This window comes from Trichomycterus rosablanca, chromosome 1, assembly GCF_030014385.1.
Source record: "Trichomycterus rosablanca isolate fTriRos1 chromosome 1, fTriRos1.hap1, whole genome shotgun sequence".
NCBI lineage: Eukaryota > Metazoa > Chordata > Actinopteri > Siluriformes > Trichomycteridae > Trichomycterus > Trichomycterus rosablanca.
In genome coordinates, this window is record NC_085988.1 from 12,432,473 (window position 1) to 12,457,517 (window position 25,045).

General features: G+C 42.7%; 2 protein-coding genes across 2 annotated transcripts in view; one reads left to right on the top strand and one right to left on the bottom strand.

Moving 5' to 3' along the window:
- Nucleotides 1–9,358, bottom strand: part of fam135b (family with sequence similarity 135 member B) — a 105,041-nt gene extending 95,683 nt beyond the window's left edge. Inside the window, exon 1 of the mRNA XM_063018054.1 lies at nt 9,212–9,358. The gene's annotated coding sequence lies outside the window, so the exon portion shown is untranslated. The remainder of the gene's footprint in view (nt 1–9,211) is intronic.
- Nucleotides 9,359–9,374: 16 nt separating this feature from the next.
- Nucleotides 9,375–25,045, top strand: part of LOC134309424 (collagen alpha-3(IX) chain-like) — a 75,033-nt gene continuing 59,362 nt past the window's right edge. The window contains exon 1 of the mRNA XM_062990971.1: nt 9,375–9,496. Coding sequence (XP_062847041.1) covers nt 9,375–9,496 — 122 coding nt within the window. The remainder of the gene's footprint in view (nt 9,497–25,045) is intronic.

Here is a 25,045-nt window from a genome sequence, read left to right on the forward strand (position 1 = left end):
GGCTAACCAGTTAAAACCCTAACAGTCTAACAGCTCTGGGACATTTTGTTTGATAAAATCACAAAATATAGACACCAATGAATTAGGGATTAGGGACACACTGACCCATGCTTTTTAATGCTATCATCAGCATCGGCATCGGCGCATTCTCTTTTTTTAAATAGCTGACTGCATTCCACTTAGTGTTTCTCTTTTCAGAGACAGAGCGTACGACCGGGCACATCAGTGGAGGTTTAGCACGCCGTCCTGGTACTGCATTATTCACCGTGAATGTTTACATTTACTACAGTCCACTTAGGGACCGGGATAAATGTCAGAGACGTGAGGTGAAACCGCACCAGACATGATCTGAACCCGGATAAGTGCATGTTCGCTCGACTAAAGAATTCATGTGTTTTAGAAGAAGGAGAACGCCTTTATTTGTCATATATACATATCTTAGCTTGTTTGGAAGCTGGGGTCAAAGTGCAGAGTCAGCCATCGTACGGCGCCCCTGGAGCAGACAGGGTTACGGGCCTTGCTCAAGGGCCCAACAGTGGCTGCATGGCAGAACCTGGATTTGAACCGCCGATCTCCCTACTGATAGCCCAAAGCTCTACCTACTAGGCTTGCACTGTCTCAAAAACACAGCAATTACTAACAGGTGTAATAAATTAAATATATGAAGGAAATTATATGCATCCAACTTTGCAGCAAACAGTTTAGGGAAGGACCTTTGCTTTCCTGTGCACAAAGCAAGCTTTATAAAGACATAAAGAAGCTCGAATTCCACTGTCTTGCACAGAGCCCTGACCTCAACCTCACTCAACTTTCTTGACCAAGCCATACAAATGCTCTTTTGACTGAACAGGCACAAATTCCCATACACAGACTCGGAAGAGCGTCTGTTGTTCTAGATGAAAACATCACACAGAGGTTAAAATGAGACGTCCAGCAAGCTCATGAGCATTACTTTTGGCTGTACAGTGTATGTACGTGTTTAATAAGCTGTATAAAGAATGAAGGACACTGTTATGTATTAATATGCATTTCACGTTCCAGAGCAGGTCTTCATGTTTAGCGATGACTTGCAGTCAAGAGTTACATAACTGGACTCAGCGAATTGCTGAAGAATGATGTAGATATGATTTTATAACAGTGGTCATCATCAGCCAACACAGATCTGGACTACTGGACCACTCACATGGTCTGACCACCCGAAAATCAGTCTGGAACTAAGATCAGAGGGGGAAGGTTTTAGGAAAAAAACACAGACAGGATCAGACTAAGCAAACAGAGGTTCAAAAACACTTTTAAACAGCCCTAGACTGACCACAAATAGGCTTATACTGACCTTAAACAGGCCTAGACTGACCACAAACAGGCCTAGACTAACTACTTTTTTACATAAGAGTTACATACCTGGACTCAGCGAGTTCCTGAAGAATGATGTAGATATTATTTTACACCAGTGGTCATCACCAGCCAACACAGATCTGCACTACTGGACCAATCACATGGTCTGACTAACCGAAAATCGGTCCAGGACTAAGATCAGGATCAGGCTAAGCAAACAGAGGTTCAAAAACACTTTTAAACAGGAATGGACTGACCACAAATAGGCCTAGACTGACCTTAAACAGGCTTAGACTGACCACAAACAGGCCTAAACTACAGCTGAAATCACACAAGTTCAGAAAACAGACTTAGACTGTTCTCAAACTGGCTCAGACTGACTTCAAACTGAGTCTGACCACAACTGTTTCAGACTAACCAGGCTTAGACTGTCTACAGCCAGATCAGAAACAGGCTTAGTCTGACCACAAACCATCTCAGACAGTCAACATACAGACTCACTACAGCCATCTCAGACTGACCTCAAACAGGCTTAGACTGACCACACACTAGCTTAGACTGACCTCAAACCAGCTCAGACAGTCGACAAACAGGCATAGAGTGACTACAAAGTCACAATTTTTACTAACCTCAAACTGGCACAGACCAACCACAAACAAGCTTAGACTGACCTCAAACTGGCACAGACCAGCCACAAACAGGCTTAGACTTACTACAGACTCAGACTGACCACAACCAGCACAAAGTGACCATAAACCGACCACACAATCAGAACCAGACACCAGAGTAGTAGTACCACAAACTGGCTTAGACTGAGTAAAACCTATGCTTAAACTGACCACAAACAGCACAGAGGGACCATAAACCTATGGTCCAGTAGTCCAAAGCTGTGAAAAGCTCCTGCAAGATAAGAACAGGCTGAGGTCACTGTAGTCTTCAAAATAAATAAATAAATAAAAAGGCAAGATTAGAAAGTGTCGGCAAGACAGATACATACATAAATGATAGACAAACATACAAACATACAAACATACAAACATACAGAAAGACAGACAGACAGACAGACAGACAGACAGAAAGAAAGAAAGAAAGACAGAGAGTCAGATAAAACAATGGACGGACAGACGGACGGACAGACAGACAGATAGATAGACAGACAAATAGCTAGATAGACAGACGGATGGATGGACAGACAGACAGACAGACAGATAGACAGATGGATAGATGGATAGACAGACAGGCAGATAGACAGACAGAAAGATAGATACATAGACAGACAGACAGATACATACATAAATGATAGACATACATACATAAAGACATACAGACAGACAGACAGACAAACAGACAGATAGATAGACAGACAGATAGACAGACAGACAGATAGACAGGACGAACAGACAGACAGACAGACAGACAGACAGACAGACAGACAGACAGACAGATAGACAGACAGATACATACATACATGATAGACAGACATACAGACACAGACAGATAGATAGACAGACAGATACATACATACATACATGATAGACAGACATACAGACAGACAGATAGATAAACAGAAAGACAGACAGACAGACCACGACAAAACGGAGCTGAGTTCAAGGACGGCAATAAACCTGACTAACTGGTGCAACTGTTTAAAATATAAACATCACCATCATAACCAGTTATCAGAATAAACCGAACCATAAATAAAACCACTGGTGTTAGACCAGTTAAACAGAAACTGTGTTCTTATTCAGGGTGGCAGTGGGTTCGATTCACTGGGCAAAAAGTTGCCAGTCCATCACAGGGCACAACACACACACACTTACACTCACTAGGGGGACTTTATTATCTCCAGGATCAAACCCAGAACCCTGGGAACCTTGAGATGTGAAGCACCTACACTAGCAGTTTCATTTATTCATCCTCACTGCCTGCATTATCCTCATCAAGGTCATGGAAACAGTGGGCGGGAGAATACTATATTTACATTTACATTTTCAGCACTTAGCAAACGCTTTTATCCAAAGCAACTTACATTACTGTGACAGTATACGGTCTAAGCAATTGAGGGCTAAGGGCCTTGCTCAAGGGCCCAACAGTGGAGCTTGAACCGGCAACCTTCTGATTACTAGTCCAGTACCTTAACCACTAGGCTACAACTGCCTTCCACTACATATGGTCATGGTGCATGTTAATCACACTCAGGGGGCAGTTAAGAACAGCCAGTGCACCTACTGGTATGTTTTTGGTAGATTACCCAGAGGAAACTTCTGAGTGGGTGTAGCACAGCCTCACCTCCATGTTCTGCATCAACTGGTTCCACAAAATCCCCCCAGAAGTAAAACTGACTAAGCAAATGGGTAAAAAGCTTTGATAGACCGGCACACCTTTGATGCCACCCACCCCTTGCATCTATAACAGCCTCCTCTCCTTTGGGAAATTAATTAGGTCAGGCACTGACAATAAATAAAAAAAGACATTCTAATTCATCCCAAAGGTGGATAATGGGGTTGAGGTCAGAGCTCTTTGCTGGCCGCTAGAGTTCCTTCACACAAAACTTGTCACATCATTTCTTTACTGAACTGAACGCTTACACTATAGGACCGTAATTATTGAGACCATTTATTTTCATTAGAGATGTGCCGATCGGGGTTTTTGGCACCGATTCCGAACTGCGATCTCCTTTCAGGGACATCGGCCGATAGCCGATTGCGATCGGGGGGAGGGGGTGTTGGGGGGGTTTAGCAGTAAATAAAATAAATAAACTTAAAAAGAGCCTCACAGTGAAGATAAACCGGAGCAGCGCGTGCGTGTGTGTGTTTGTGTGTTTGTGTGTGTGTGTGCCCTTAGAAGATACGCTTTGTTCACAGTATCGCTATAAGTGATTCATTGATTCATGAGTCGATTCATTTTTCGCCAAGCGTAAGTTTCTCTTCTCGGTTATCTCTCCGTGTTTACTGTTATTAATTAAATGTCGTGGTTTTAAATAAACACCAGCTACTACAGAACATTTTGTGTGACTCTCTTACATTAAAAAGCTTAATTAAAAAGCTTAATTAAACTGCTATTACCACAGATCTGTAACCGAGTCAGACTCGTTCCGTCTAAGGAGCTAAAAGTTCAGCAGATGATCCTGAACTAACGAATTTGCTAATGAATAAACTTTTGCCTCTGATTGGCTCTGTAACGTTTTCTGTTCTCATCTACATCACAAGTAAGAACCGCTTACGATTTACCAAAGTGAACCAGGAGTTTATATAACGTGCTGATAGAATCGACTCAGATGTGACCGGGTTGAATTATCTTTTTAAAGTAAATATTACAATCAGCAAAATTACATCGTATGTATGATGCACAAAGTTAATGATGTTATTTTAGGTCATGAAGAGCTTTCACTGTGGTTTCTGTACGATGGTTGATGAATGGTGATGTGATGGTTGGCGTCTGGATCAATCCACTGAGCTGTTAACTTAACATGATCTTTATATATCACACGATCGGATCGTCTACTTTTAGGAGATATCGGCCGATCGCCGATAGCATATTTTGATTAAAAATCGGCCGATACCGATTCATAGCCGATCGATCGTCCCATCTCTAATTTTCATCAGGAGTTTGTTGGACATCCTGTTACAAAAGCACTGGCATAAAGAAGTCCCTCCCAGCTGCAGCGGTAAAGTACACTACTTTTAATGTTTTAATGTTATGGTTGATGGGTGTGTATATATATATATATATATATATATATTAGGGCTGTCGAAGTTAACGCGATAATATTGCATTAACGCGATCTCAATTTAAAGCGATTAAAAAAATCGTGCTGTTAACGCAAATTCTATTTGGCTCTGCGAGTCATCCGTAGTTCATGTTGAGACTTGACCGTGCACGGCATCTCTCATTAACACAGCGTTTCTCAAATGTAACCGAGCGTCATAGTGCTGCACTTTCTTAATAAAGAAATAAATACACGGTATATTCACAAGTTGTCGGGGGCAGAACACTTTTATTACTTTTTCTGTTACGGTACCGAATAGCGGACAGCTAGAGTCGTTAGCCAAGCATGCTATTCCATGAACTATGGAAGCCCCAAAGGGTCAAAACACACTCACTTCGTGTAGAAACGTCCATCAAACCATTGTCACGATACAACCACAGAAAAGTCTGTTACAATAACTACGCCTTATCCCACCTAAAGCACCGCTGATCTACAATGTTTGCTGATGGAGAAATTTTAACCTACAATCTGACATATATACGAAGTCGAGGGTCTCTGCTGGATAGTATTACTGCCTAGTATGTGAGTGAATAAAACTCCCTTACAGTTTTCTCTTGTCCCAGCAGTTTTTAACATAAGTACATTTAGCATAAAATGTGTTCACCATTTTAATGGTAACATTTCACTTAAAAATCCTTGTTTTCTATAACATTTACACAGATTTTTTTTAATGCGATTAATCACGATTAACTATATGAAATTCAGAGATTGTAATTCTGAGATATATATATGGCTAGGCTGTTTAACCAATCATGTGATCCTGTAAAGAAGGTGTAACACTAAAAATTGGATTTCTAACCTCTGCTTCGTGCACTGCGTACTTAATGACCAAGAAGGACCACAGACTAGCACCATCACCCTTAAAAATGTGAAAAAGAGATGTTGTCACAAGGCATGAGTTTGAGCCCACTACAATCTTAGCAAGCGACTTGCAACATTCGTATGTCTCAACTACACTCATGACTCAGGAAATGACTCATGATTCTAACACAACAACGTTACACCACGACGTGACAACATTAACAGTCATTTCTAAAAACAGGACTAAAATGAGTCCCCAACACTTTAGTGTTAGCAACACACTGAAAGGTGTGTACAGCAGAATTTTGGTTCTTCATTTTTATCTCGAGAATAAGAAGCGCTGCTAAACACCAACCATTCATCCATACACATGCAACTATTTTTTAATATAGCCTATACCAGTGGCGGCTCCTGCCAGATCTCTCAGGAAGGGGGGGAGGCAATTGTTGCGATGATGGCCAAGGTGACCCGTTCAATGGGTAAATTAAAGCTTAAATAATTAACATCTTAAGTCATCTGTCAGTTTGCCCTCACAAATAACTTTGAACATGGAGAGAGACCAGCTTTACCATTAATCATAAAATTAAGTAAAGCCTTCACACTAACAATTTCATTCAGTCTTCATCAGATAGCATTTTATTTTAGGTGCAGCAGATCCAGAATAAAGATTGGCATCTGGGCTGATGTGCAATGAATAAAGAAGTACAATTAAGCAATTGGGGAGATACAATAAGTGCAATCACAATTTACTATTTAAAAATTACATCACTTACTTGTAATTTACTTGTAACTTATATGATTTCCCCCTTTTGTAGATACTTGCTTGATGTTTAAATTTGGTCTGGGTGGCCCTAATTCTTTAGTTGTTCATTTATCCTGATTACTACTATGACTGAATGGCATTTCGCTACACCAGGTTGCGTGTGACGCAAGAACGTAAGTGCAAGCCCTCCCGGAACCCATTCAGATTGTATTGCAGCGCCTGCAGTTAAAAAAAGAGCCTTAACATGATAGTCTATGAGAGCAATCTGGGGCGATTTTCAGTCGACTGAAATCGCCCCAAAAGGGGCGGTACTGTACGGAACACAACTCGACGCTGATTGGACTACGATATTCAGAGGCAAGACTGACTATCCAGAACAGTCACAGCTGTGATAGAAAAATGTCTTCCCTTTCGCCCTTTGGTGGTGCGTCGCCTGATCGCCCTAAATAACGAGCCGTCCCTGGTCTATACTCTGATCAGCCAAAACATTACACCGATGGTGGTTCCTTGTAGTTCACCTGTTGGATGCAGAAGATCTGATCAGCATAAAGACATTATGATCAGACAACTGGGTCGAAGAATCTCCGAAACAGCAGCAAAGGCTCACAGGTAGCCATTGTGAGTGCCAAAACAACGGTGGACCGAGGAGAGACCACAAACCACCGACAGGCATTTGGGCAGCCAAGACTCATTGACACCAGAGGACGTGAGCGCTGTGGTGTCTGGTCCGGACCATTAGAAGATCTACTGTGGATTAAACTGCAGATCGGTTTAATCCTGGTGATAACGTGAACATGCCAGTGCAATAAACCCTTCTGTGCCAGTCAAGGTGCCCATGCTAACTCCTGTCCAGCATCAAAAGAACATACAGTGGGTAAACAGGCACAGGAACTGGACATTGTCGCAGTGAAAGGTCTGATGGCTCTCCAAGATCATGTGATGCACCAGGATGAGCTGTAGATGATCCACCTCACAACATACAGAAGTCAAAGAAGCTGCTGGTAATGGCCAGCTGTAGCCTAGTGGTTAAGGTACTGGACCAGTGATCAGTTGCTCAAGCCACTGCCAGGTTGCTGCTGTTGGGCCCTTGAGCAAGGCCCTTAACCCTCAATTGCTCAAACTGTATACTGTAACTGTATATTGTAAGTCGCCTTGGATAAAAGCATCTGCTAAATGCTGAAAATGTAAATAAGTCCTTTAGATGTCTTGGTGGGTCAGAGCAGTTTCAGCAGTATATCTGATATGTGGTCCTAAAGTTTTGGCTTTTAGACAAATCCTATTCCCATTGCATGGTCAACCTCAGTGTTGTGGTTATAGCGACTATTTGTTATTCAAACTCATATACACCGACCAGCCATAACATTAAAACCACCTCCATGTTTCTACACTCACTGTCCATTTTATCAGCTCCACTTACCATATAGAAGCACTTTGTAGTTCTACAATTACTGACTGTAGTCCATCTGTTTCTCTGCATGCTTTTTAGCCCCCTTTCACCCTGTTCTTCAATGGTCAGGACCCCCACAGGACCACCACAGAGCAGGTATTATTTAGGTGGTGGATCATTCTCAGCACTGCAGTGACACTGACATGGTGGTGGTGTGTTAGTGTGTGTTGTGCTGGTATGAGTGGATCAGACACAGCAGCGCTGATGGAGTTTTTAAACACCTCACTGTCACTGCTGGACTGAGAATAGTCCACCAACCAAAAATATCCAGCCAACAGCGCCCCATGGGCAGCGTCCTGTGACCACTGATGAAGGTCTAGAAGATGACCGACTCAAACAGCAGCAATAGATGAGCGATCGTCTCTGACTTTACATCTACAAGGTGGACCAACTAGGTAGGAGTGTCTAATAGAGTGGACAGTGAGTGAACACGGTATTTAAAAACTCCAGCAGCGCTGCTCACACACACTAACACACCACCACCAAGTCAGTGTCACTGCAGTGCTGAGAATGATCCACCACCTAAATAATACCTGCTCTGTGGGGGTCCTGACCATTGAAGAACAGGGTGAAAGGGGGCTAACAAAGCATGCAGAGAAACAGATGGACTACAGTCAGTAATTGTAGAACTACAAAGTGCTTCTATATGGTAAGTGGAGCTGATAAAATGGACAGTGAGTGTAGAAACAAGGAGGTGGTTTTAATGTTATGGCTGATCAGTGTATATCATAGCAGTTCACAGAGCTTATGACTAAACAGGCACAAATTCCCACAGACACACTTCAAAGTCTTCACATAGGATCGCATAGATGTTACTCTGTTTAAATACCGTTTGTCTTAGCACACGTCCAACGAGCTCATGCTCAGGTGTCCAGATAATTTTGACCGCACAGTGTGTGTCACAAACCTGTCCGTTCGTCTCTCTCTCTCTCACACACACACACACACACACACACACACACACACACACACACACACACACACACACACACACACACACACACACACACACCGATCGCGTCCCAACACACACGCGTACCGCGAGCTTCACTCCCGCTTCACTCCCGCTTCACACCCCCACCCCTCGTCTCACCTGTCCCGTGTGATCCGTCTCCGGTCTCCACGTCTCCGGTTTAATCCCAGTTATGATCCCGGTTCTGTCCCGGTGTGTTTGCCGCACGGCGCGTGTGTCGCGTGTGCGCGCCGCCGTCCGTGCACCCAAGGCATAAAAGCGCGCGCTCCCGCCGCCGCCGCTAATGCTGCTGCTGCTCCTGCTGCTGTCGCTGTTGTCATGGTTACCCACCATTCAGCTGCAGCGCGGAGCCGAGAACGCGGGGACGCGCTTCAGCTGCAGACGAGAGCGCGCTTTACGCTATAGGTCATTAAGACTAAGTGTGTGTGTGTGTGTGTGTGTGTGTGTGTGTGTGTGTGTCCTTGAGTTGAATGTGGTGAATAGATGCGGTTAACAGGTAGTGTGAGTGCCGCACTGACCGCTCAGCCTGGTCACCTGGGTTCAGTTTTGGTCAGTCTATGCATAGTGTGGCATGTGTTACATACATATGAACAGCATGTTGCCAGTAGGTGGATTGACTGATCTGAATTTCCTCTAGTGACTGAGCTAATGTCTGATGCAGTGCCTGACCCACGTCCACACTTTTTTAAGATAAAGGAAGTTATTGGATCACAAGGTCTGTCTTCTGAACCAGTCAACATTCTAATTCATCCCAAAAGTGTTCATTGGGTCTGGTGTGTTTGTGTGTGTATGTGTGTATGTGTGTATGTGTTTCTAATGGGTACATGGCGTCCTCCACACCCCCAAATATGATGCAGATGATGGATTGGCTACTCCTATTTTCCCAAAGCTGTGTATATGTGAGCATTTACTGTACAGCCAAAAGTATTTGGACACCTGACCATGAGATTGATGGACGTCCCTGCTTTTTTAAGAACGCTTCTCACAAGACTTTGAAATATGTCTGTGGGGTATAAGTGGATCAGACACAGCAGCGCTGCTGGAGTTTTTAAACACCTCACTGTCACTGCTGGACTGAGAATAGTCCACCAACCAAAAATATCCAGCCAACAGCGCCCCTTGGGCAGCGTCCTGCGACCACTGATGAAGGTCTAGAAGATGACCAACTCAAACAGCAGCAATAGATGAGCGATCGTCTCTGACTTTACATCTACAAGGTGGACCAACTAGGTAGGAGTGTCTAATAGAGTGGACAGTGCGTGGACACGGTGTTTAAAAACTCCAGCGGCGCTGCTGTGTCTGATCCACTCATACCAGCACAATACACACTAACACACCACCACCATGTCAGTGTCACTGCAGTGCTGAGAATGATCCACCACCTAAATAATACCTGCTCTGTGGTGGTCCTGTGGGGGTCCTGACCATTGTGCCTATTCGGTCAAAAGATGACAGCATTTGTATGGCAGTTACTGTGGTTGCAATCTAAGCAATTAAGGGTTAAGGGCCTTGCTCAAGGGCCCAACAGTGGCAACCTGGCAGAGGTGTGGCTTGAACCGGCAATCTTCTGGTTACTAGTCCAGTACCTAAACCGCTAAGCTACAACTGCCCTTATGTTGATGTTCCAGTTCATCCCAAAGCTGTTTTGTAGGATCTGGAGTTTCTTGATTTTCTTCATGTCTTTGCTGTAACAGGAAAGGCCCTTCCCTAAACTGTTGCTGTAAAGTTTAAAGCACATTATTTCTTTTATATAACTGATATATCAGCAACTGTTGTGGCTGTAGCACACCATTCAATCATTAGAAAGGGCGTCTCAATACTTTTGTCCATATAGGCAGATGCCTGGTTGCCACTGTTGGGCCATTGAGCAAGGCCCTTAAACCTTAATAGCTTAGACAGTGGTGGGGTTTGAACCAGCACCCTTCTGATTGCTAGTCCAGTACCTTAACTGCCTACACCAGTGTTATAATCACCAGTGTGTCCGTATTATTATGGACGAGGCCAGAAGTCCACACTCTTAATGCAGCACGCTCAATGCGTCTCTCTGTTCGTCTCTCTGCAGGTCACGGCGTCCTCTACGTTTATTATGGAGACGGAGATCCAACACATGCAAATCAAATCCTGCTCTACCAGTCCCAGCTCTCTCATTCTCACTCTCTCTCTCTCTCTCTCACTCTCATTCTCTCTCTCTGGGTCTGTCTGAAAACCTAATGACCTGCCTTGCTGCCTAATGTCTTTTTGGGCAGCTGCCTCAGTAGAGAGGATTCTTATAAGACATGGAACTCATAAGGCAGATTATTTAGATGCTCTACTTATACGTCAATACAGTTTTAGCTCACCTCAGGCGGCACAACCCGCTATCACGCCTACTAATGTCTCCCTCCGTGTACTGAAAATGGTTCATTTGTCCCTGGCGAGTCTGAATTTACAAATAAATGACACTTGTGCACCTTTATACAAACTAAACATCAACAATAATGTATTTACATTTTTAAAAAAATCCATTGGTTGCTCCACGTTTCATTCGCTTGCCTTATTTGTAGTTTTTTGGTGGGAAAAGTTGTCCCGCACTGAATGCTGGGATTGCCTTCAGCGCTGAGGAAGTGTCGGACGCTCCCTCGTTATTCAGTCAGATTATCACTCAGAATTTTTTTAAGGAATCTAAGAATTTAGACATGTCCTCTTCTCGGGAGTGTAGGATGATGTAAACTGCCTCTGTGTAGAGAGAGAGCTAGGTTTTCATTCTCTCTCTTACTCTCATTCTCACTCTCTCTTTCTCTCCACAGCCACAACAGATCATTCATCTCCATCTCGCTCTGTCCTGAACATCCTCCTGCGTCACTCCGACCACATGTCCTCCCTCACCACATCCATAAACCGCCTCCTCCTGCCTGAGCACCCATCTCTCAGTATAACTCTCATCCCTTCTCTGCACATGCTCAAACCATCTCAATCTCCAAACGTCCGACCTGCTCCATCCCTCCAAAAAATTCCTTTCTAATGCTGTCCATCCTCAGCATCTTCATCCGCGCCACCTTCAGCTCCCTCTTCTATGTTTTAGTTACTGAGGGTCTGTATGAAAACCTTGTGCTCTCTGTACACAGACACATTTCACATCGTCCTACACTCTCGAGAAGAAGGCATGTCTAAATTGTCTAAAGTGTCGTTTATTTGTAAATTCAGGCTCGTCGGAGACAGTTTAACCATTCTCAGTACACGGAGGGAACGTTAGCTGGCGTGCTAGCGGGTTGTGCCGTCTCAGCCCGTCAGTTTGAATGACCTGAGGCTAACTGTGTTATCTTAGTAAGCAAAAACTGTGGTGATGTAATAGGTGTATAAAACCAAGCACCCAGGCATGCAGACTGCTTCTACACACATTAGTGAAAGGATGGGTCGCTCTCAGGAGCTCAGTGAATTCCAGCATGGTACCGTGATGCCACCTGTGCAGTCCAGTCGTGAAATTTCCTCGCAACTAAATATTCCACAGTCGACTGTCAGTGCTATTATAACAAAGTGGAAGCGATTGGGAACGACAGCAACTCAGCCATGAAGTGGTACCACGTAAAATGACAGAGGTCACCAACTTTCTGCAGAGTCGATCGCTACAGACCTCCAAACTTCATGTGGCCTTCAGATGAGCTCAAGAACAGTGTGTAGAGAGCTTCATGGAATGGGTTTTCATGGCCGAGCAGCTGCATCCAAGCCTTACATCACCAAGCGCAATGCAAAGTGTCGTATGCAGTGGTATAAAGCACGCCGCCACTGGACTCTAGAGCAGTGGAGATGTGTTCTCTGGAGTGACAAATCACGCTTCTCCGTCTGGCAATCCGATGAAAGAGTCTGGGTTTGGCGGTTGCCAGGAGAACGGTACTTGTCTGACTGCATTGTGCCGAGTGTAAAGTTTGGTGGAGGGGGGATTATGGTGTGGGGGTATTTTTCAGGAGTTGGGCTCGGCCCCTTAGTTCCAATGAAAGAAACGCTTAATGCTTCAGCATACCAAGAGAGTTTGGACAATTTCATGCTCCCAACTTTGTGGGAACAGTTTGGGGATGACCCCTTCCTGATCCAACATGACTGCGCACCAGTGCACAAATCAAGGTCCATAAAGACATGGATGAGTGAGTTTGGTGTGGATGAACTTGACTGGCCTGCACAGAGTCCTTACCTCAACCTGATAGAACACCTTTGGGATGAATTAGAGCGGAGACTGTGAGCCAGGCCTTCTCGTCCAACATCAGTGTCTGACCTCACAAATGTGCTTCTGGAAGAATGGTCTAAAATTCACACACTCCCAAACCTTGTGGAAAGCCTTCCCAGAAGAGTTGAAGCTGTTATAGTTGCAAAGGGTGGGTCGACATCATATTAAACCCTATGGATTAAGAATGGGAGTCACTCAAGTTCATATGCGTGTGAAGGCAGACGAGCGAATACTTTTGGCAATATAGTGTAGTTTCCAAACCTTCATGGTGTTCAGGGGTGTTGTTTTTGTTCCCACACATTTGTAATTTGTAATTTATTATATATTTTTAATTGTCTACAACTGTGAGCAGTGAGTGTGGCTGAAACATCTGAACCCCACACTGTAACTGGAAGGGGTGTAAACTTACTTTTGTCCACGCAGTGTGGATTTTTCTGTAGTGCAGGAGTTACGAGCACTTCCTGGGTGGTGTGTTTGATCCATTTTCATGTCGATGGCGAGGAAATGATTTTCATCATATCGCCAGGAGATCGCTGATGGATTCAGGTCGTCTAATTGCAGACGTCTGGATCAGAAAGGTGGAAGAGAGAGTACTGTGGGGTAGGCGTGTCCTAAGATCTTCTCATAACGTATCATTACATTCGTTTTTCATGTGAGATGGTATCCAGGCCTCGGGGAGATCGGCACCCTGCCGGCATTTAATCATACATTTATTACAGACGCCACCTGACATAGAGACGCGAGAGGAGGACGCGTTCTGGGTTTATACGCCCCCAAAGTCACAAATGTTTTATTAATTTAAAGTTTTTAAAGTTTTTTGGGAAGTACAGTACATGATGCTAACTCAAAACCTGTCAGTAACAAGTACAAACAATACAAATATACAATAATAAATCAAATATGTACCAAATAGATGTTCCTAATAAAGTGCTCAGTGAGTGTCCATTGTTATTAGTTTGTAGCCTGTGAAAACTTGTGCACATTAAGTCACCCTGATGATGGACAAAAAGGCCAAAATTATGTCCGAAAACTTTTGGTCATGTAGTTGGTGGTGTCCGAATACTTTTGGTCATGTAGTTTGTGGTGTCTGAATACTTTGGTCATGTAGTTGGTGGTGTCTGAATATTTGTGGTCATGTAGTTTGTGGTGTCCGAATACTTTTGGTCATGTAGTTGATGGTGTCTGAATACTTTTGGTCATGTAGTTGATGGTGTCTGAATACTTTTGGTCATGTAGTTGATGGTGTCTGAATACTTTTGGTCATGTAGTTGGTGGTGTCTGAATACTTTTGGTCATGTAGTTGGTGACTCGTAAGAACTGCGGTAGAAAAAACCCTTAATGGATTATAAGTAGAAAAGAGTTTCATTCTCATATGCAGAGAAAGATCGCACTGACAAAGTCTCACATAGAAACATAGTGAATGCGATAAGATGGAAAGAAAATAATCACCCTTTATACTCCCATCAGTGAGCTTATAGGACAGTGGAAGATTCCACTGTTAACAGAGATTTCCTAGCTACAACAAAGGAACTGGTGTAAACCAGAGCTGTAGATAGAGAGAGTTGTGACACTCCTTGATCTCGCTGCTACGCGGTCACGTGGTTCATGTAACTCTCCAATAGTTCCAAACAAACCCGGCGCTGTCATGTTCTCATATGGGACAGGCAGCAGTGAATGAAATATTAAATGGCAAATAATAAAAGTTTGTACAATTTCTGGGTATTTTCACCTGCGTTTACATTTACTGCATCTGCTTTAATGTATTTGGTATATAAAGTGGAAGATTGATGTTTATAATGACTTGTTAATAGGTTGTTCTTCTTAACACACAGTACATTATATTAGCATACATTACATGATGCCATATCATTAAGCAGTAGAGACAATATACAGTACAGAGATTAAAGTTTTTTTATGTTTTGTTTTTTACATAAACTAATCTCCCTTCACTTTCCTGAGGATTCATAATAATAATGATTTTGATTAAACACTAAACCATGTGGCTGGATTCATAAGGTTTACCTGCACTGAATGAACAGATTCATAAACACACTCCCATATCAAAACATTATAGTGCAGGTACATGAAATAGCTTCATTCATTTCTTATTTCATGAGTGATTAATCATTGATTCCTACATGTAATACATTAATGAATTCACTATGAATATGCATACGTTCATTTTGTCTAATGTAAGTGGTGGACAAGGTACACAAACCATGTAGTTGATTTAAAGTAGAGATATCCAAGGTAACATATTACTCCAGTAAAAGTAAAAATACTCTTTACCTCCACTTGAGTAAAAGTACTAAACTAAATTTACCTTCAAATGTACTTAAGTATGAAAGTAACAGTAGCATGATTTATTATGGCTCTAATGTTTTATGATCATTTCTGTAACAAGACTCTTGATTAACCAACTCATTTTAGGTGAAAAGTCTCTAGTGGCATTAATAAAGCTTAACTAAGCTAAGCTAAATTCGGTTATACCTATTAATTAAAATAAACATGTAACATTTAGTGCTGAGCAAATGCTAAACAATAACAGTATGGTGTCCGAATACATTTGGTCATGTAGTTTGTGGTGTCCGAATACATTTGGTCATGTAGTTTGTGGTGTCCGAATACTTTTGGTCATGTAGTTGGTGGGGTCCGAATACTTTTGGTCATGTAGTTGGTGGTGTCCGAATACTTTTGTGTAGTTTGTGGTGTCCGAATACTTTTGGTCATGTAGTTGGTGGTGTCTGAATACTTTTGATCATGTAGTTTGTGGTGTCTGAATACTTTTAATCATGTGGTTTGTGGTGTCTGAATACTGTTGGTCATGTAATTGATGGTGTCTGAATACTTTTGATCATGTTGTTGGTGGTGTCTGAATACTTTTGATCATGTAATTGATGGTGTCCGAATACTTTTGATCATGTAGTTGGTGGTGTCCGAATATCTTTGGTCATTTAGTTTGTGGTGTCTGAATATTTTTGGTCATGTAATTGATGGTGTCCGAATACTTTTGATCATGTAGTTGGTGGTGTCCGAATATCTTTGGTCATTTAGTTTGTGGTGTCTGAATATTTTTGGTCATGTAATTGATGGTGTCTGAATACTTTTGATCATGTAGTTTGTGGTGTCTGAATACTTTTGATCATGTAGTTGGTGGTGTCTGAATACTTTTGATCATGTAGTTTGTGGTGTCTGAATACTTTTGATCATGTAGTTGGTGGTGTCTGAATACTTTTGATCATGTAGTTTGTGGTGTCTGAATACTTTTGATCATGTAGTTGGTGGTGTCCGAATACTTTTGGTCATTTAGTTTGTGGTGTCTGAATATTTTTGGTAATGTAATTGATGGTGTCTGAATACTTTTGATCATGTAGTTGGTGGTGTCTGAATACTTTTGATCATGTAGTTTGTGGTGTCCGAATACTTTTGATCATGTAGTTGGTGGTGTCCGAATACTTTTGGTCATTTAGTTTGTGGTGTCTGAATATTTTAGGTCATGTAATTCATGGTGTCTGAATACTTTTGATCATGTAGTTTGTGGTGTCCGAATACTTTTGATCATGTAGTTGGTGGTGTCCGAATACTTTTGGTCATTTAGTTTGTGGTGTCTGAATATTTTAGGTCATGTAATTCATGGTGTCTGAATACTTTTGATCATGTTGTTTGTGGTTTCTGAATACTTTTGATCATGTAGTTGATGGTGTCTAAATACTTTTGATCATGTAGTTTGTGGTGTCTGAATACTTTTGATCATGTAGTTTGTGGTGTCTGAATACTTTTGATCATGTAGTTGATGGTGTCTGAATACTTTTGATCATGTAGTTTGTGGTGTCTGAATACTTTTGATCATGTAGTTTGTGGTGTCTGAATACTTTTGATCATGTAGTTGGTGGTGTCTGAATACTTTTGATCATGTAGTTTGTGGTGTCCGAATACTTTTGATCATGTAGTTGGTGGTGTCCGAATACCTTTGGTCATTTAGTTTGTGGTGTTTGAATATTTTTGGTCATGTAATTGATGAAGTCTGAATACTTTTGATCATGTAGTTTGTGGTGTCCGAATACTTTTGATCATGTAGTTGGTGGTGTCTGAATACTTTTGATCATGTAGTTTGTGGTGTCCGAATACTTTTGATCATGTAGTTTGTGGTGTCCGAATACTTTTGATCATGTAGTTGGTGGTGTCCGAATACTTTTGGTCATTTAGTTTGTTGTGTCTGAATATTTTTCGTCATGTAATTGATGGTGTCTGAATACTTTTGATCATGTAGTTGGTGGTGTCTGAATACTTTTGATCATGTAGTTTGTGGTGTCCGAATACTTTTGATCATGTAGTTGGTGGTGTCCGAATACTTTTGGTCATTTAGTTTGTGGTGTCTGAATAGTTTTGATCATGTAGTTGGTGGTGTCCGAAAACTTTTGATCATGTAGTTTGTGGTTTCTGAATACTTTTGATCATGTAGTTTGTGGTGTCCGAATACTTTTGGTCATGTAGTTTGTGGTGTCTGAATACTTTTGATCATGTAGTTTGTGGTGTCTGAATACTTTTGATCATGTAGTTAATGGTGTCCGAATACTTTTGGTCATTTAGTTTGTGGTGTCTGAATACTTTTGATCATGTAGTTGGTGGTGTCCGAATACTTTTGATCATGTAGTTTGTGGTGTCTGAATACTTTTGATCATGTAGTTGATGGTGTTTGAATACTTTTGATCATGTAGTTTGTGGTGTCTGAATACTTTTGATCATGTAGTTGGTGGTGTCCGAATACTTTTGATCATGTAGTTTGGGGTGTCTGAATACTTTTGATCATGTAGTTGGTGGTGTCTGAATACTTTTGATCATGTAGTTTGTGGTGTCTGAATACTTTTGATCATGTAGTTGGTGGTGTCTGAATACTTTTGATCATGTAGTTGGTGGTGTCCGAATACTTTTGATCATGTAGTTTGTGGTGTCTGAATACTTTTGATCATGTAGTTGGTGGTGTCTGAATACTTTTGATCATGTAGTTGGTGGTGTCTGAATACTTTTGATCATGTAGTTGGTGGTGTCCGAATACTTTTGGTCATTTAGTTTGTGGTGTCTGAATATTTTTGGTCATGTAGTTTGTGGTGTCCGAATACTTTTGATCATGTAGTTGATGGTGTCTGAATACTTTTGATCATGTAGTTGGTGGTGTCTGAATACTTTTGATCATGTAGTTGGTGGTGTCTGAATACTTTTGATCATGTAATTGATGGTGTCTGAATACTTTTGGTCATTTAGTTTGTGGTGTCTGAATACTTTTGATCATGTAGTTTGTGGTGTCCGAATACTTTTGATCATGTAGTTGGTGGTGTCCGAATACTTTTGGTCATTTAGTTTGTGGTGTCTGAATATTTTAGGTCATGTAATTCATGGTGTCTGAATACTTTTGATCATGTTGTTTGTGGTTTCTGAATACTTTTGATCATGTAGTTGATGGTGTCTGAATACTTTTGATCATGTTGTTTGTGGTTTCTGAATACTTTTGATCATGTAGTTGGTGGTGTCTGAATACTTTTGATCATGTAGTTGATGGTGTCTGAATACTTTTGATCATGTTGTTTGTGGTTTCTGAATACTTTTGATCATGTAGTTTGTGGTGTCTGAATACTTTTGATCATGTAGTTGATGGTGTCTGAATACTTTTGATCATGTAGTTTGTGGTGTCTGAATACTTTTGATCATGTAGTTTGTGGTGTCTGAATACTTTGGTCATGTAGTTGGTGGTGTCTGAATACTTTTGATCATGTAGTTGGTGGTGTCTGAATACTTTTGATCATGTAGTTTGTGGTGTCTGAATACTTTTGATCATGTAGTTTGTGGTGTCCGAATACTTTTGATCATGTAGTTGGTGGTGTCCGAATACCTTTGGTCATTTAGTTTGTTGTGTCTGAATATTTTTGGTCATGTAATTGATGGTGTCTGAATACTTTTGATCATGTAGTTTGTGGTGTCCGAATACTTTTGATCATGTAGTTGGTGGTGTCCGAATACCTTTGGTCATTTAGTTTGTTGTGTCTGAATATTTTTGGTCATGTAATTGATGGTGTCTGAATACTTTTGATCATGTAGTTGGTGGTGTCTGAATACTTTTGATCATGTAGTTTGTGGTGTCCGAATACTTTTGATCATGTAGTTGGTGGTGTCCGAATACTTTTGGTCATTTAGTTTGTGGTGTCTGAATAGTTTTGATCATGTAGTTGGTGGTGTCCGAATACTTTTGATCATGTAGTTTGTGGTTTCTGAATACTTTTGATCATGTAGTTTGTGGTGTCTGAATACTTTTGGTCATGTAGTTTGTGGTGTCTGAATACTTTTGATCATGTAGTTTGTGGTGTCTGAATACTTTTGATCATGTAATTGGTGGTGTCCGAATACTTTTGGTCATTTAGTTTGTGGTGTCTGAATACTTTTGATCATGTAGTTGGTGGTGTCCCAATACTTTTGATCATGTAGTTTGTGGTGTCTGAATACTTTTGATCATGTAGTTGATGGTGTTTGAATACTTTTGATCATGTAGTTTGTGGTGTCTGAATACTTTTGATCATGTAGTTTGTGGTGTCTGAATACTTTTGATCATGTAGTTTGTGGTGTCCGAATACTTTTGGTCATGTAGTTTGTGGTGTCTGAATACTTTTGATCATGTAGTTGGTGGTGTCCGAATACTTTTGGTCATTTAGTTTGTGGTGTCTGAATATTTTTGGTCATGTAATTGATGGTGTCTGAATACTTTTGATCATGTAGTTGGTGGTGTCTGAATACTTTTGATCATGTAGTTTGTGGTGTCCGAATACTTTTGATCATGTAGTTGGTGGTGTCCGAATACTTTTGATCATGTAGTTTGTGGTTTCTGAATACTTTTGATCATGTTGTTTGTGGTGTCCGAATACTTTTGGTTATGTAGTTTGTGGTGTCTGAATACTTTTGATCATGTAGTTTGTGGTGTCTGAATACTTTTGATCATGTAGTTGGTGGTGTCCGAATACTTTTGGTCATTTAGTTTGTGGTGTCTGAATACTTTTGATCATGTAGTTGGTGGTGTCCGAATACTTTTGATCATGTAGTTTGTGGTGTCTGAATACTTTTGATCATGTAGTTTGTGGTGTCTGAATACTTTTGGTCATGTAGTTTGTGGTGTCCGAATACTTTTGATCATGTAGTTGGTGGTGTCCGAATACTTTTGGTCATTTAGTTTGTGGTGTCTGAATATTTTTGGTCATGTAATTGATGGTGTCTGAATACTTTTGATCATGTAGTTGGTGGTGTCTGAATACTTTTGATCATGTAGTTTGTGGTGTCTGAATACTTTTGATCATGTAGTTTGTGGTGTCTGAATACTTTTGATCATGTAGTTGGTGGTGTCCGAATACTTTTGGTCATTTAGTTTGTGGTGTCTGAATATTTTTGGTCATGTAATTGATGGTGTCTGAATACTTTTGATCATGTAGTTGGTGGTGTCTGAATACTTTTGATCATGTAGTTGGTGGTGTCCGAATACTTTTGATCATGTAGTTGGTGGTGTCCGATTACCTTTGGTCATTTAGTTTGTTGTGTCTGAATATTTTTGGTCATGTAATTGATGGTGTCTGAATACTTTTGATCATGTAGTTGGTGGTGTCTGAATACTTTTGATCATGTAGTTTGTGGTGTCCGAATACTTTTGATCATGTAGTTGGTGGTGTCTGAATATTTTTGGTCATGTAATTGATGGTGTCTGAATACTTTTGATCATGTAGTTGGTGGTGTCTGAATACTTTTGATCATGTAGTTGGTGGTGTCCGAATACTTTTGATCATGTAGTTGGTGGTGTCCGATTACCTTTGGTCATTTAGTTTGTTGTGTCTGAATATTTTTGGTCATGTAATTGATGGTGTCTGAATACTTTTGATCATGTAGTTGGTGGTGTCTGAATACTTTTGATCATGTAGTTTGTGGTGTCCGAATACTTTTGATCATGTAGTTGGTGGTGTCCGAATACTTTTGGTCATTTAGTTTGTTGTGTCTGAATATTTTTGGTCATGTAATTGATGGTGTCTGAATACTTTTAATCATTTAGTTGGTGGTGTCTGAATACTTTTGATCATGTAGTTGGTGGTGTCCGAATACTTTTGATCATGTAGTTTGTGGTGTCATTTAGTTTGTGGTGTCTGAATTTTTTTGGTCATGTAATTGATGGTGTCTGAATACTTTTGATCATGTAGTTGGTGGTGTCTGAATACTTTTGATCATGTAGTTTGTGGTGTCTGAATACTTTTGATCATGTAGTTTGTGGTGTCTGAATACTTTTGGTCATTTAGTTTGTGGTGTCCGAATACTTTTGGTCATGTGGTTTGTGGTGTCTGAATACTTTTGGTCATGCATCAAAGAAGTTTAAATGACCTTTTCCAAGGGCACTGGCACACCCTCATACCATGACCGACCCTGTCATTTTTGGTCATTTTTTCCAAAAAAAGACCTGGAATGCTGATTCATCTGACCACAATACACGTTTCCACTGTGTGATGGTCCATCCTAGATGCCTCTGAGCCCAGAGAAGTCGACGCCGCTTCTGGACATGGTTAACATAAGGCTTCTTTTTTGCACAGTAAAGTTTTAGGTGGCATTTGCGCAGTAACTCTGTATTGTAGAGCTTGATAAAGGTTTGATGAAGTAATTCAAGGATTCAGGAGGAATTTCAGTGCGTAAAGACCAAGAGCTAAAACTTAAGCTGAACGCTCGTGATCTTCCATCCCTCAGACGGCATCAAGAACCACCACTCAACAATATCTGATATAACCACATGGGTGAGGGATTACTTTATCAAACCTTTATCAAGCTCTACAATACAGAGTTACTGCACAAAGGATACTTAACACTTTACTGTGCAAAAAATAAGCCTTATGTTAACCATGTCCAGAAGCGGCGTCGACTTCTCTGGGCTCGGAGGCATCTAGGATGGACCATCACACAGTGGAAACGTGTTTTGTGGTCAGATGAATCAGCATTCCAGGTCTTTTTTTGGAAAAAATGGACGCCGTGTGCTCCAGACCAAAGACGAAAAGGATCCAGACTGTTACCAGCAACAAGTCCAAAAGCCAGGGTCTGTCATGGTATGAGGGTGTGTCAGTACCAGGGTCTGTCATGGTATGAGGGTGTGCCAGTACCAGGGTCTGTCATGGTATGAGGGTGTGTCAGTACCAGGGTCTGTCATGGTATGGGGGCGTGTCAGTACCAGGGTCTGTCATGGTATGGGGGTGTGTCAGTACCAGGGTGTGTCATGGTATGGGGGGGTGTCAGTACCAGGGTGTGTCATGGTATGGGGGAGTGTCAGTACCAGGGTCTGTCATGGTATGGGGGAGTGTCAGTACCAGGGTCTGTCATGGTATGGGGGAGTGTCAGTACCAGGGTCTGTCATGGTATGAGGGTGTGTCAGTACCAGGGTCTGTCATGGTATGGGGGCGTGTCAGTACCAGGGTCTGTCATGGTATGAGGGTGTGTCAGTACCAGGGTCTGTCATGGTATGAGGGTGTGTCAGTACCAGGGTGTGTCATGGTATGGGGGTGTGTCAGTACCAGGGTCTGTCATGGTATGGGGCGTGTCAGTACCAGGGTCTATCATGGTATGGGGGGGTGTCAGTACCAGGGTCTGTCATGGTATGAGGGTGTGTCAGCACCAGGGTGTGTCATGGTATGGGGGTGTGTCAGTACCAGGGTCTGTCATGGTATGGGGGTGTGTCAGTACCAGGGTCTGTCATGGTATGGGGGTGTGTCAGTACCAGGGTGTTTCATGGTATGGGGGTGTGTCAGTACCAGGGTCTGTCATGGTATGGTGGTGTGTCAGTTCCAGGGTCTGTCATGGTATGGGGGTGTGTCAGTACCAGGGTGTGTCATGGTATGGGGGTGTGTCAGTACCAGGGTCTGTCATGGTATGGGGGTGTGTCAGTACCAGGGTGTGTCATGGTATGGGGGTGTGTCAGTACCAGGGTGTGTTATGGTATAGGGGGATGTCAGTACCAGGGTCTGTCATGGTATGAGGGTGTGTCAGTACCAGGGTCTGTCATGGTATGAGGGTGTGTCAGCACCAGGGTGTGTCATGGTATGGGGGTGTGTCAGTACCAGGGTCTGTCATGGTATGGGGGTGTGTCAGTACCAGGGTCTGTCATGGTATGAGGGTGTGTCAGTACCAGGGTCTGTCATGGTATGTGGGTGTGTCAGTACCAGGGTCTGTCATGGTATGAGGGTGTGTCAGTACCAGGGTCTGTCATGGTATGTGGGTGTGTCAGTACCAGGGTCTGTCATGGTATGAGGGTGTGTCAGTACCAGGGTGTGTCATGGTTTGGGGGTGTGTCAGTACCAGGGTGTGTCATGGTATGGGGGTGTGTCAGTACAAGGGTGTGTCATGGTATGGGGGTGTGTCAGTACCAGGGTCTGTCATGGTATGGGGGTGTGTCAGTACAAGGGTATGTCATGGTATGGGGCGTGTCAGTACCAGGGTCTGTCATGGTATGAGGGCGTGTCAGTACCAGGGTATGTCATGGTATGGGGCGTGTCAGTACCAGGGTCTGTCATGGTATGAGGGAGTGTCAGTACCAGGGTCTGTCATGGTATGAGGGTGTGTCAGTACCAGGGTATGTCATGGTATGGGGCGTGTCAGTACCAGGGTCTGTCATGGTATGGGGGCGGTGTCAGTACCAGGGTCTGTCATGGTATGAGGGCGTGTCAGTACCAGGGTCTGTCATGGTATGGGGTGTGTCAGTACCAGGGTCTGTCATGGTATGGGGCGTGTCAGTACCAGGGTCTGTCATGGTATGGGGGCGGTGTCAGTACTAGGGTCTGTCATGGTATGAGGGCGTGTCAGTACCAGGGTCTGTCATGGTATGAGGGTGTGTCAGTACCAGGGTCTGTCGTGGTATGGGGGTGTGTCAGTACCAGGGTGTGTCATGGTATGGGGGTGTGTCAGTACCAGGGTCTGTCATGGTATGAGGGAGTGTCAGTACCAGGGTCTGTCATGGTATGGGGGAGTGTCAGTACCAGGGTCTGTCATGGTATGGGGGAGTGTCAGTACCAGGGTCTGTCATGGTATGGGGGCGGTGTCAGTACCAGGGTCTGTCATGGTATGAGGGCGTGTCAGTACCAGGGTCTGTCATGGTATGGGGGTGTGTCAGTACCAGGGTCTGTCATGGTATGGGGCGTGTCAGTACCAGGGTCTGTCATGGTATGGGGGCGGTGTCAGTACCAGGGTCTGTCATGGTATGAGGGCGTGTCAGTACCAGGGTCTGTCATGGTATGAGGGTGTGTCAGTACCAGGGTATGTCATGGTATGGGGTGTGTCAGTACCAGGGTCTGTCATGGTATGGGGGTGTGTCAGTACCAGGGTCTGTCATGGTATGAGGGCGTGTCAGTACCAGGGTCTGTCATGGTATGGGGGGGTGTCAGTACCAGGGTCTGTCATGGTATGGGGTGTGTCAGTACCAGGGTCTGTCATGGTATGAGGGTGTGTCAGTACCAGGGTCTGTCATGGTATGGGGTGTGTCAGTACCAGGGTCTGTCATGGTATGGGGCGTGTCAGTACCAGGGTCTGTCATGGTATGGGGTGTGTCAGTACCAGGGTCTGTCATGGTATGGGGTGTGTCAGTACCAGGGTCTGTCATGGTTTGAGGGTGTGTCAGTACCAGGGTCTGTCATGGTATGGGGGTGTGTCAGTACCAGGGTCTGTCATGGTATGGGGGTGTGTCAGTACCAGGGTCTGTCATGGTA